The sequence below is a fragment of the Megalopta genalis genome, chromosome 2, assembly GCF_051020955.1.
Source record: "Megalopta genalis isolate 19385.01 chromosome 2, iyMegGena1_principal, whole genome shotgun sequence".
In the NCBI taxonomy this organism is placed as follows: Eukaryota; Metazoa; Arthropoda; class Insecta; order Hymenoptera; family Halictidae; genus Megalopta; species Megalopta genalis.
Window position 1 is genome coordinate 8,035,425 of NC_135014.1, and position 14,345 is coordinate 8,049,769.

At 30.4% G+C, this 14,345-nt stretch overlaps 1 protein-coding gene across 4 annotated transcripts; it reads right to left on the bottom strand.

Moving 5' to 3' along the window:
• Positions 1-1,922: 1,922 nt before the first annotated feature.
• Positions 1,923-13,680, bottom strand: msps (msps cytoskeleton-associated protein 5). 4 transcript variants are annotated; one of them, XM_033466557.2, is made up of 32 exons: positions 13,413-13,679; positions 12,782-12,848; positions 12,505-12,698; positions 12,144-12,350; positions 11,918-12,037; positions 11,657-11,832; positions 11,361-11,584; positions 11,031-11,225; positions 10,522-10,702; positions 10,300-10,412; positions 9,853-10,063; positions 9,619-9,782; positions 9,388-9,539; positions 9,098-9,316; positions 8,837-9,020; positions 8,548-8,754; positions 7,465-8,469; positions 7,122-7,325; positions 6,908-7,043; positions 6,645-6,838; positions 6,198-6,424; positions 5,833-5,985; positions 5,202-5,384; positions 4,897-5,065; positions 4,657-4,815; positions 4,233-4,420; positions 3,755-3,917; positions 3,510-3,683; positions 3,281-3,427; positions 3,026-3,200; positions 2,745-2,878; positions 1,923-2,603 (listed from the first exon to the last, which is right to left on the bottom strand). In XM_033466557.2, the coding sequence occupies exons 2-31, from the start codon at positions 12,836-12,838 to the stop codon at positions 2,745-2,747; spliced, it is 6,015 nt and encodes a 2,004-aa protein (XP_033322448.2). In that variant the 5' UTR covers positions 12,839-12,848; positions 13,413-13,679; the 3' UTR covers positions 1,923-2,603. The 4 variants fall into 4 exon arrangements, 3 of the variants coding, with proteins under 3 accessions (XP_033322448.2, XP_033322447.2, XP_076384927.1); XM_033466556.2 differs by having other exon boundaries at positions 11,361-11,599; XM_076528812.1 differs by lacking the exon at positions 5,833-5,985 and having other exon boundaries at positions 11,361-11,599.
• Positions 13,681-14,345: the final 665 nt, after the last annotated feature.

Sequence of the window (14,345 nt, forward strand, 5' to 3'; positions counted from 1 at the left end):
AGTACAAACGCTAGGAAGTTCTAAGCAGTCTCAAAAGATAGAGGAGAGTTTCCCGAATATAGTGGCATGCAATTGATTAATTGTTTTTGGTCCTAAATAGCAATAAATTGATGTCAAAGTTTAAAAAAGTGTCGACATGTGCAGTTTATCCGCAATATTTTTGTATTTTTACGAAAAGTTCTTTGTTCGGCACGAAAACTCTACCCAGGATCGGATTCTGTAAACATTTCTGAAGAAGAAACGGCCCGATAGAAGTGTCAGAATGATGTACATTTTGAGTAGGTCGAGAAAATGTTCGTCGGCAACATGTACACGACGTTTTGCCGCCATGTGCTTCGCTGCTCGCTTCTCTCTGTCCGACAGGGCCGTGGCTATGGGTAATCAACACCGATGGAGGGATCCAATGGGGCACCCACTTAGCGTGTGGGGCGTGCCATTTTTTTTAGTACTTCAATGTGCTGTCTTCTTTTACATATTTTTATGGATAATAATCACCAAACTGTGAATCATAAATTAAAAATGGAGAAATAATAAAAGAAAAATAATGAACAAAAACTATTCATTTTATTCTGAATTTGTTCCAATTACAAGTATATCATGTATACAGTTATCATTTAAATTATAACGATAATTCGATCATGAATATATAATCATTTTCAAAACGTTAAACTTCTTGAAACATATTGTTAAATACATATTTAAATATTTATTTCATTATACGGCGTAGAAGCCAAAATTATACTAGTGTTAGAATACTTTCGTTACCAACTCCAAATACTCTGGTGTGATTTTTTTTGTGAAATATATCACAGTTTGGTGATTATTATCCACAGAAATATGTAAAAAAAAAACAGAACTAAACAGTACTACAAAAAATTCAAATATTATTTATGAAAAGTGGGTGCCCCATTGGATTCCTCCATCGGTGTTGATTACGCGTAGCTTCGGCCCTGTCGGACAGAGAGAAGCGAGCAGCGAAGCTCATGGCGGCAAAACGTCGTGTACATGTTGCCGTCGAACATTTTCTCGATCTACTCGAAATGTATATCGTTCCGACACTTTTGCCGGGCCGTTTCTTCTTCAGAAATGTCTACAGAATCCGATCCTGGGTAGAGTTTTCGTGCCGAACAAAAAGCTTTTCGCAAAAACACAAAAATATTGCGCAGAAACTGCGCACGTCGACACTTTTTTAAACTTTGACATCAATTTATTGCTATTTAGGACCAAAAACAACTAATAAATTGCAGGCCACTATATTCGGAAAACTCTCCTCTATCTTTTAACACCGATTAGAACTTTCTAACGTTTGTACTTTTCATGCAATACCTCATTTTTGTCGAAAATTTTGGGTGTTTACAAAAGTTCGTTTATTTAAAAAACTGAGGGTGATGGAGCAATTCGGTTTTCGGATTCTTGTTCAGAGAGTGAAGCTCTACAAGAATTTCATAGTGGCTATAGGAACCCAGAAAAAAGGTTTGATTTTGTCGGAGAGTGTAATCATTTACAATCTACAAATCATAATTTTTGTTTGTTATTTTTTGATAAATAATGATTGTTATATTCTTCCATTAATTGAATTTCTCTCTCTGTTGTATCATGTATTTATTCTAAGCCTTTAATAAAACTTGTATTTTTGGATAAAGTTAAAGAATCGATTTGTAAAAATTAATCTTCAAGCCGATTAAAAAATATTTATAAATCATATACTTTTGCATATTTTACATAACATATAAGACCGTTATTTAATAAGATATATTAATTTAAAGTAAAATATTGTAAATAAAAGTTTTTTCAAGGTTTACTTACAGTGAAGATTATTTCGAATCACATTATGAAAGTGAAAAGGATCTGAAGGTAAAGCAGTAAATAATGGTAACAGTAGTGATTCCTTGTTGTTAAGATGCAAGTATAACTAACAGTGATATTGTAAGACATATTTTATTGAATATTTGAATATATACACAATCTATTTACACTACGTAAGATGTTCTAGAATTTCTTGAAGACATTGATATTAAATTACTATTATATGTTTTCCTAATTCTATATACTACTTTACCACGAAAAATTAATGTATTAAATTGTTATTCATAATATTCGTATACTTGGATATAAATACGGAGAATAGTGTTTCTCATAGTACGATTCAATTTCGATTAATTAAACAATAATTGTAGATATTATATTCTCGCTTCATAAATACAGAATTAACAAAAAAAATAGCTTATAATATACATTAAAGATGATTTATTTAAGAGAAATAACGAAATGTAAATCGACTGTAAAAATCAGTCCAAAGAGAGCATAGTACTTCCTTCTTATAGCTTAATTATTATAAAATTCGCATAAATATGAGTAGTATAACGCGGTCATAGTTCCATTAAATATTGTAACACATAAACCTGACGCAGTTAGTAATTGTATGATCTATATGTAACTACTGAAAATCCGAACGTAAATGCTACAGTTAATGTTGCACTGAACGGCATAACATTACATTGGGTATTTTTGTTAACATTCGTTATCTATGCACTATGTACGTTATTTAATATTGTGTTATATGTATTATTGGTTCTTCGTCCATTTATTTAAGCACTGCAATCCTGTGAAACAGAATTTACTTTATACATATAAACAATAAACGTGTGGAATATCGCACAAATACTATATTGGTCAATTTTTAAAGAGAATGAAAATTAATTTAAATTTGTATTCTTTACTTTTATAGTTTATAGTTTTCTTACCTAATTAGTGTCGAAGTGGGTTAATTCATGTCTTGATTGAGTAGTAGATTTACTTTGTGCTTCATTTGCTCGAAGTTTTTCGAGCCTGTGCAACGGATCCATTAGGCTTTTCTCGTCATGTCCTGTGGGATCGCCTATGATATACGAATTATATAAACAATGTTAAATTTAATAATAAATTTATTTCAATATTTTGTATAAATTATTTACCTGTTGAATATTGATTATTAGTTTGTGATATGAGATTTTGATAAATTATTTATTTTGTATAAATTATTTACCTGTTGAATATTGATTATTAGTTTGTGATATAAGATTTTGATTTTTTCTTGCTTGATCGATGTCTCTTAACCCTTGTTCTATAAAATCCTGGAAGAATTGGTGAGACTTTATCAAGAAAGGTTGTACGTCAGCCTCAGGATATTGAAGTTTAAAATCATACAGCTGTATTAAACCCTGTTTGAAAAGCAGTGTAAATAATATGTGGAATAAATATTAATGATGCAATGACACATAAAATAAATTATTTCGCGTACTTCTTGTGTGTGTTCTTTCGACCCAATTTTTTTAAATATTTCAGATAATTGTTGGTGAGTAAACTTTGATAGGTGTTCTTGTGCTTTACCACTATTACTTGATTTAATCATTGTTCTTGGATTATTAATTTCATCAGGTTTGAAAGTCTGTAAAATCGTACAATGTGTTAGAATTTTTGAATACCATAACATAGAAGTCACTATCGCATGTATAATTAATTGAACTAACCGCGATCAGCCTTACGAGATAGGTATGTAATTCCGATTCATTCGTGTTATTTATTCGAGTCAAATGACTGAGAATTGTACTGCCCTTTATACGTGTCATACTGTGAAGAATTGTCTTAATCGTTCGTAATGGAGTGTCAGATTTTCTTAGTTTCCACCACAGGGTAGGATAATCCTAAAAAACATCAAATTATAAACATGAACATTATTAAATAATTATGCCAGATAGATAAAAAAAATACATACTTTCAAAAAGCGATGAACTTCCAGAAGAATAGTATCATAATTTAAATCTCCAGCCCAGTTAGGGATTGTTTTTACTATCTTCCATAAACATTTCATAACTAATTCTTCATATTTGGAAGGTTCATTAGATTCAGCACATCCATGGAGCAACTTTATTAAAGCACTAAATATTTGCAAAACATTAAATATATTAAATGCATTAAATATTTATATATAGCTCCCACTTTTAACAGTTCATTGGCCAAGTTGTTAAGAAAAGGACAGTATCCGATTACCAGGTAATTTCAAATAATTATTTAATCCCATAAAATAGTTTAAATATATGATTGCATAATTACTTAATCATTTATTTATTTTCGTATTCTAAACGTATATAAAGTAATATATTTACAACAAATAATAATCACTATATTTATGATGGCAATTTTGATCCTGGCTAATAAACTGTCAATGAAACTATGACTGTTTAGAATATTACCATATAATCGTGGTATGATTTGAATTATCTATTATCTTGCAAACAATGTTGTTAATAACACGATAATATACATCAGCCTGATGTAAATGGTGTAATTTATGCTCAGCTAGCAAACTAATCATTTGATCCACAAGTTCCTTTAAATGAATCAACGGAACATTCTTTCCAAGAACTCCGCTATCGTAGAACTGTATCACAATAAAAAACATTTACATATTACAATGTTATAAAAATTTACATAGTTCTCATATAATTCTGATTAAAAATTTGTCAATCTCACATTTTATAAATGTATTCGTTTTAGTTGTTTTCGAATGTTTATATTATATTATAATATCAAATTTATCATTTTCTTTATCCCTTACTTAATCGTGTTAATTAATTCAGTTCTTGTGAGATCCGTATATGTATATATATATCTTACCGCTAAAATAACCATAAATGTGCTCCTAAAACCTTTGGATATATCTGTTCCTCCTTGTTGTAAAGGATATGTTTGCAAAAGTTTCAATTGCATGTTTATTGAACCAATAAATTTATCTTCTTTGGATTGTAAATTCAGAACTTGATGGGATTTAATCAACTACAAAAAGTAAAATAAATAAATATATATACATATATAACAAGTGAAGTAAACTGTAACACACGCGTTATAAATACAAACATTATCTATACTGTTCATTGATTGAATCGCAACAGCTAAATCCAAGCTAGACATTGCAAGAATTTTGCGTTCAAGACTATCTTCTTTACTTGCGTTGGCCGTATTCAATTGTTGTGTAACCATTGTTGACTTTGATACCAACAATTTCGGAGGAGAAATTGGTATCATTCTGGAATATATACCGTATAATAACAATATTATGCTCTCAAATTGAAATAGTAAATTTATGCATGCGCATTATGAACGATAATTTTCATTTTCCATTATTGATTACTTATTAAATTGGTAGTAAATAAATTACTCACGGCACTTTAGGTAGATTTGCTGTATTTGGAGATTCGAGTAGAGCTTCAAGCTCAGTTAGATTCACTTCCACAAGAACAGGGTTATTGAATTTTACAGGCGCCTCTGATTCAATTTTTTGTAAGTAATCCATATCAAGTCCAAATGGACCTGTTACTTTTTTCTGCGGTGATGTTAAATTACATCTAAATGATTAAATTATACATAAATTACAATACTATAATATTAGGAAAAAGTGAACTAAAAACACATTACGATATTTTAAATATATTTTAAAAGTATGTATCTAGATGTCAATCTGTGTATGATATCATCTCATTTCGCTTTTATCATTTCTAAGCTATAAAATACTACGAGTCTTAATCTGTGTTTATCCTGCAGTTAATTATAAGCTAATTACTAACAATATTTAAACACTTAAAATTTATTTCTATCTGTCACCTTACTTTTTTATCGATAAATCACTTCTATATTATCAAAAATATCCAACATTCTCATAAACAAAATATAGAAGTATTTAAAAACAAGCAGAAAGAAAGAATAGGAAAAAAGTAAATAGATACTGCAATTTTATGTGTCCCGCCACCATGACGTGCATAATGCACTGTAAATGGATACATAAGAAGCACGAACGTTTTAATATTATCTTCGTGATCACTTTGAGGCGACATGGTGGTACTTTTTACTGGCGATGTTTTTGAAGTTTGTTCATTAGTCATAGGACACGTCTGTATTGCGTCGGCTGTGCTGTCAGGTGCTACTGCATCTATGTCTGTTACATTTCCCCTGAAGAAGCATTAAAAAGCAAAAACGTGCCAACATAAATAAAATTAAAAAATCAATAGAAAACAAATTAAATATTATCTTTTGTTGCTTAATCACAGTATTGGAAAAAAACTTAGTATCGTATAAACAAAAGCATTAGTATGAAGTATGGTTTTATAAGTATATACATGCAAATAAAACCTTGAATAAAAATAACAATATGTTATACGTACAATTCATTTTGTTGCTGTAGTGGTAGTGGTGATGGTGGTGAAGCAGGTTGTGGCTCGAGTATTTCTTCATTTTCTTCTTCATATTCTGTTTTAACGTCTTCATTAGAAGCGATAGGAGTTGTACTTGCAGGGTGTGCAAGTTTGTTTGCTGAAGCCGATTTCATTGGACGATTTTTAGCTGCCCTTTTGATACGTTCATCTAATAATGACTGATCTTTTTCTGATATCTATAAATGAAAAGTTCAAAAGATTGATGAACATCTTTAAATCTATTTAAACAGTTATGCAAAATTCAATTTTCCCAGTAAAATAAGTTAAATGATAAATACATATTTAATTTTTCTGATAAATCTTTAAAGGATATTATTTGCGATAAAAGTCTCAATTACAGTATCTCATATAAAAATTGATCGTGGATTTGAGCAATGCTATTTAAATAATTGTTACCTGGCCGATAAGTTTATACACCCGTTCTCCTTGAAGGAAATATGCTTGAACTATACAATTCAAGGCAGCATTCCGAACAGAATTATCGCGATCTGCTATCTGCTTTGCTATTTCTTTTAATGCAAATGCTGGAGATGGTTGACAAACAGATACTCCATAATTTTCTATAAGGGAACTTAGTTGATCCAAGCATTCTGAAAAAATAAAACTGTTTAATGCTGCCTAATTATATTTTGTGTATTCATATTCATATATGGTGATACCTGTTCTTTGTCGAGCATTTTTAGATTTTAAACCTTCCATTATATACGAAAATAATCTGCTTATTGGATATACCAACGCAATTTGTTTAAATAATGCTCGGACTCCATTTCGCACTGCATCTTTTGGATCTCCAATCTAAACAAAAATGTTTATTTTATATGTATTACTGATAAAAATATGAGTTAAGTAAGGAAAATATAAAAAAGACTTTACTTTAATGATGAGGTATGGAATAAACGATGCTGCTTCATTCTCCAACATATGGTACTGATCTTCTATTAATAGATTAAATACCACACGTAAATATTCTAGACCTTTCAATAATACTGAAGGATTTGTGTCGAAAAATCTTAATGTTAACCACTTGAGGATCAGGTCTAAATTAGACACTAATGCTTTGCTATTGTTAGGCAAATCCTGAAATTTATAATCACATTTCATATTAGATAAATGTTATCTTTAGGATAACCTTAACTTAAATTGGAAATAGTTTTTAAACAACCGATGAAGATCAAAACAATAATACATTTTACGTGTAAACAATTTGAATATTTACCTCGGTTAATGCCTCAATAGCTTTAAGATGATATCGGAAATCTGAATGAAACATATTTGCCAACAAAGTTTTGTTTACATTTGCAGCAGTCATAAGCTCTTTCAAAAGTTCAACAAACTCCTCTCTAGGTGTTGTGAAATTCCATTTTAAAACTTTCAATTTTTGTTCATCGATTACTCTCTGATGTTTGAGATTATTCGTAACCAACAAAGGACTTGTGTCTGCATCGTCATCTTTCTTGCGTGCACTACCAGGTTTTGACGTGGCTTGATTCTGTTTAGGTTTCACTAATGTTTTTGCCGCCTTTACGGCTCCTGCACTCTTAATAACTTTTTGATTATTTTCTTCCACTGGCTGTTTCTTAGGTAACGGTTTCATAGGTAAGTTTGGTCGAGATTTATCTAATGCAGCAAGTACCACTGTCCTAGATCCAGGCTTCAATTTTTCTGTATTCCTAGCCATTGCTTCATAAGAAAGATGGATCATATAACCCAAAACTGCTTCCTGAGCATTTTTCCGAACATCGGAATTACGATCCTCTAAATTATTATACAAGTATGGAAGACATACAAGAAGTTCTTCTTTAGGTACTTGCTTCACCGGAATCAATGGTAATTTTTGTGCCAACCAACTCCACAATTCAGCTCTGAGCACTGGTGATCCGGACTTTAATGCATCACCTATTATTTCTCCATCAAAAAATTCTTTATACCCACACTGATCTCCCCATGTATTTATGCATGATATCGCTGCTGTTCTAATCCAATTTTTACTGTCGCCCAAACATTGTATGAATCCGGGGAATAGAACTCTAATATGTTGCTTTGCTGGTGGACCCATGGCCACTGCCAATGCTTGACATATGCCTAGGGTTGATTGTGCTATTTTACTGTTACTATCAACCAATCGTAGAGCTAATCCTTGAGGCAAATCACCAATAGAACCCTTTATAAATTTCGCTTCTGAAATAATAGCATTTACCTTTTGTAAGCCTTCGTTTCGCACCTAGTATTAAAAAAGTTTTCAATTAATAAGTATTATATAAACAGTTTTGTTTCTTATCATAGGAGATGTATTACTTACTTTCCAATTTTTATCAGATAATTCATTCAGAAGACTCTCTGTAATTTGATTGCTGACATCAATTCGTGGAATGAGATTATTTATGTCAAGCTCGCTATTACAAGCAGATCTTTTATCCACTTCAGCTTCGTCATCGTCGTCATCACTTATTTTTCCCTTTTTGTTTTTTACTCCACGAATTGGTATTGGAGGACTTTCACCATTATGCTAAGAAATAATCATTTTGTTAAGTACAATATGTTCGCGTTAAGTTTAACTTATACGAAGATATACTAGAATTAGTAGTTACCTTTTCACACTCTTGCTCAATTTGTTGACGCAACGCAGATTTTTCATTTTCAAAGAACATTAGCAGTGGTTTTCCCATAAACATGTACAACGTACCTAATAAAGTAATTGCTGAAGTACGAACACTAGGATTTGTTGCTGCAACTGCTTTTTTGATATTATCCATTAATGATTTAACATTGATACTAAAACACACACGTACTATGAATATTACAGGATTTCTTCGCCGAAGTTGCATTCATTAAGAAAATGAAATACTTACACACAGCCAAATTCTGTGAGACCTCTACATATTAACGATAATGTCTCTTGCTGAACTTTTGGATTCTTCTGATTAAAAGCAAACGCTATTATTTCATCTGTTACATACTCGAAACTAGTTGCTTCTGCAATCGTTAAAAGAGTTTCACCTGCGATTGTACTATTTTTCGCATCTCCCAATTTCTCTGTTATGTCCATGAGACAATATTCACAAACAGTACTAAAAGAAAAATATTGAAGTAAATCAACACGAACATTTTATTCGAAGATGGAATTAAATGTGTATCTTACTTTGAAAATGGGAAATTCTCTGCCAAATATTTTACTACTTCCAACCGCAATTTCAGGACTTGAAAATTTGTATCTTTAAAACCTGGCTTCTTTGCTACCGTTCGTACAATCACTTGTGTAGGTACTTCTGATGAATTCATTTGTTTTACAAACTAAAATATAATTATATTATAAATATAATTATTCTTTATATTATTCTTATAAACATGAAAAAGGGAGTACGTCAACTACCTCTAGAAGTTGTTCGACTGCAGATAAACGGGTCTTCCAATTAGTATCAACGAGACCTGAAAGAATATCTGCTGCTAAATATTGTATAGCCATTTCATCTATTTCTTCGGCACTATAATTTTTTTCTGTTTGAGTTTTTGCAGTTGAGAGCTTCTTTGAAACAGCTGGAAAAAAAGCAGGAATGAAGTGCAATTTAAAAAACTCTATTACTATCGGTCTTTAATAATTGAATACCTAAGTTTGTTAGAGATAAACCAGATGGCTTTTTAGCTAAGGGTTTCTTAACTATGCCTGTAGTCGGTCTCTTTGGAGCTTTGAAATCTGCATCCTTAGCTTTCGCTGCTGATTCGATTTTACTTGGCGCTGTATTCGGCCTTTCAGTAATCATTTTTGACGGATTCTGAACTTTAATATGTATTACAGCTTTGTCTGCACATTCTTTAATCTAATAAACAAAAATGAATGTACATGAATACATAACGCAGAGAGTAGCTCGCTTTTTATTATTGACAGACCGTTATTTTCAAAAATACTAAAAATTCGAAAACTATAAATGCATATATTCTAAATTGTTGAATTTGTATTCTAATGTGCTAACGAATAATGTAATAAAAAATACAACTAGACTTATGCATACACATAATGTTAAATTAATTACAACAGTTGTTAGGTAAGAAGCACCTTTGTCATCTTCAGATTATCAATATCTGTAATAAATGGTGTCATGGCTTTCTCGCCAACTAATTTCATGGCAGTACCAAGAGCCTCTGCAGAAGCATCTCGAACACTTGGATCTAAAAAACACTTTGTTTAGCATTATATTATTCCATAGGTTAATAATTTTAACTATTTAATACATTAAAAACAAAAACCATCTTGTCGAAATTCAATTCTACGATATACCTGATTCATTTAATGCTTTTAGAAGTGCACCAGTATATGCTTTTAATAACTTCTTATTTAAGCTTTGTGGTGGTGTGTGAGAAAAACATCTTGCTAAATAAGCAGCAGTTTCTGTTTTAACTGCAGGATTTTTATTTTCTAAAGCAGCAAGTGTGTCCTCCAGTAAAACATCAATTGAAATCTAATTTAAACAGAAATTACATTATTTATAGAATACAATATCTAATATTCATTAGATATTCACGGTGAGATGCAATTATATATTATGTATCAGAAATACGTTATTATCAAATCATAATATAACGGTATTTGAAATTTTCATTGAATTGGTATTAATTATAGAACTCCAGAAATTAATTTATTTTTACATATTTTTAGCAAGCATGCATATCTTAAATGTCCTAATTAGAAATTCGATAGTGATTACTGTTTTATGAATTATAAATTGTACTTAAATATAGAGGAAATATTTCACAGGATTAATTTAAAACACTTTCTATTAAACTTACACTAAGAAAGATGGCATCCGCAGCTTCTCTAAGTGCTTGTACTACAGTTTGTTTCTTTTCACGAAACTTCTCCAAAATTGATGAAAGGCAAGCAGTTGCGTAAGGTTGGAATCTTTTTTTAAGACCTGTAGCTAGTCCAGCTAGACATTTTCCAGCCAATGTAACCACTAATACGTTAGAATCCTTAGATATCACCTGTTCATAATATTTCAACAATAAATAATGTAATTGGAAGAAATTAAACGTGGTTTAAGTATAATAATAATACTATAGTACTACTATTATACTACTACTACTACTATATAATAATAATAATAATATAATGTATACCTTTTTTAGAGCTCTTACTACGTCTCCATAATCACCATTTTCAAGTTTAGGATTTTTTACAAGAGTTTCTAAAGCTTCTACAGCTTCTTTCCTGTCTTGCCATTTCTTAGCCTCAATTTTTTCGTAGAAATCCTTTGGAAGTTTAGAAAGAATATCAACTGGCTCTAATAATTCATAAGGATCAATATCTGGTACTGAAGCCCTATCAGTATCATCTTTGCCATCTTTATTAGAAAATGCTGGATATTAGGGAAGAAAACGTAAAAATACTGTAAAATAATTTCACATTTGTTTACCTTCAATAATATCAGTTGTAGAATTTGCGGCACATATTTGTTTTGGTTTATGAGATTTCAGAAACCGAGTTGGTACAACTTTCTCTTCTTTTAAGTTATTAAACTCTGCTTCTAATTCTGTAATTTGTACTGGCTTTAATGTATTTAATTGTTGTTTCAATGGTGCACCTATCCACCTAAAAATTTACACAAACAGGATTATATTACACAAATAATTCTACTTTCCTAAGATAAGATAGTTTTATAATATCAGCAAAATACCTATAAATCTCAATGACCATGAATTTTCCTTCATCTCGAACTGTTTTATCTCTATCTTCAAGAAAACCAGGAATCTTTTTTAATAGAGGCTTTATATTAATCACTTTTGGACCAAATTGTCTGTATTGGGTAAGAAAATAATCAATAAATATTCTCGTAATATATAGAGAGTAATATTTTTTACTTTATCTTATTTCAGATGTAAAAATCAATAATTTTTAACTACCTTAAAGCCACTGTTAAAGTATTGATACATGCAGCAACAATTTTTGGATTTTTGGCTTCTGTTCCTTTTAACAATTCTTCTTGAACAGCTTCATGTTTCTCAATTTCTATATACATTAATATTATTTGCACTGCCAACTCTTTTGTTTTAACTTTTGGGGCTGCAATACATTTAGTAACTATTCCACTCATAACTTCGCCAACAGTCCTATAAAATTATAAAGAATTAATTTTATCTAGAATTGTTTAATCACTTTGTGGTATAAAAATGTATATCAGTGTTTTTTATTAGTAGTAACAATAAAACCAAAATATTAATTGATATATAAATCAATAGATTTGTTTTGATGTATAAAACTTACTTTCCAGCCACTGCGGCATTTTCAACAAATGCTAATGCTGCTTCCAACCCTTTTTCTTGAACTACAGCATTACTGTCTACTACAAACTTTTTTATAAATCCTAGGAACTTGTTCCACTCCGGTGATTTTTCATCGTCGATACATTGAAATGTAGTTACACACTCTTTATAACCATGCAAACGTGCTCTCCATAACTGTATAATATTAATTTAAGAAATTATTACAAAAATAAATGCATTATATTATGAATTACAGATAAGATTATAGGACATATTACCTTGTGCGCGCATCGTTCCTCTAATGGTAGCTTAATGTATTCCGTATCTTGTTCCATATTTTAGAACCTATGAAAACAATTAATTGACATGAGACTTGATTAACATTGTCAATTACTACATATGACTTAAATTATAAATATGAAACAAGATAAATATCAGATACATGTTGTAAATATAAATGTAATGTATAAAATAATTAACAAAGAGATTCTTTATATCTTAGTCAACAGTAATTATTCTAAAGAAACAATATCCGAAGAAATAGGCGAAGCTATACTTAGAAATGTCATAAGTTACAACTTGACGTTATTTTCAAACCTTATAAGGCAGTAACTAAAAACCTAGATTTCATTACTACATTCGGAATTGTCTGATGACAATTTCTGTCGTAGAGACATTCAAACAATAATAGAGAAATGGTTTTTATTTCACAAAGATTTGCTACATGTCGATATGTTTGAATATCAACGATTCATGCATTTCGTTAAGTGTTGAAAGTAATAGCAATTTGTTGTTAGTTGTTACAGATGCTTCGCGCTGGAATGAACGAGAAGAGACAATTATGTCTCGTGACAGTAGTTAATCCCGGATGTCAATCGAAAACATTTGTGATTAAAAATTCGTACATACCTCTCAAAACGAAGGTATATGAGAATAATTTTCGACAGGACAGTCAACCTTCGTAGAAAAATCGTTGACTCAATACATTAGAACCGTTCAAGCAGTCAGGCGAAGGCCCACTATGACCTTTCGGTAACCGTTGATTCTTTACATTTAATTTTCAAATAGTCTTCAGGATCCTCGTTATAACCGTCAAGACTAAACGTAAACGAAAAGACAAACAAAACAATCTTTCGAAACTATGAATTTTGCGAACCCGGTCAATGTTGCAGTTAACTGGTTGTGTCGATAGATGGTACTAAAAGCAAATTTCTTTTGTCCGGAGTCCTGAAACTGGTTTTTTCATTTTTTGACCGTTATTTTTCAAATTCACTAAAGGAATACAATACATATGTATGTACAATGTATTTGACTTTTGTAATTTTTCGTTTGATTTTTTAAAAGTCGATGTAACCTGCCATACACTAAAAACATTGTCATTGATTAATTTCGTAGAAATTTTTTTTCTACAAAGAGTGAAATAAAAAGATCTCGGAAACAAATAAACTTAACAGAATTAAAATAGAGTAGTATGTATAAAACTGTATGAATGTCTCCTTTGAGAATATAAATTGGTACAATGTATGTTTAGACATACATACATATGTACCTCCAAATTTACCTGTATTATTCATCTCTATAGACAACTTACTAATAATATTTTAATGATAGGAATTTTACATATTCTACAAACTATATAATGCAATATGTATACTGATTTTATATACATATACCATAAAATATTAAAAACAACTTATTTTTTATTTAATTTATTCAAACTCGCATTAACATCAGGGTCATTAGCGACCAAATTTGATTTATTTTGATTATATGTGATTATCTTTAAAAGTAAAATAACTACATGGAATCATAAGTCAATCAGAATTGTGACTGTGATTTCGT

Excerpts from the sequence above, each read along its gene's own strand:
- msps (XM_033466556.2), bottom strand. The coding sequence starts at position 12,838 with ATGGAACAAGATACGGAATACATTAAGCTACCATTAGAGGAACGATGC. Across the intron at positions 11,600-11,656 it reads TACAACTGATATTATTGAAG|CATTTTCTAATAAAGATGGC; the intron begins GTAAACAAATGT and ends CCTAATATCCAG. Across the intron at positions 10,064-10,299 it reads ATAATCTGAAGATGACAAAG|ATTAAAGAATGTGCAGACAA; the intron begins GTGCTTCTTACC and ends TTTGTTTATTAG.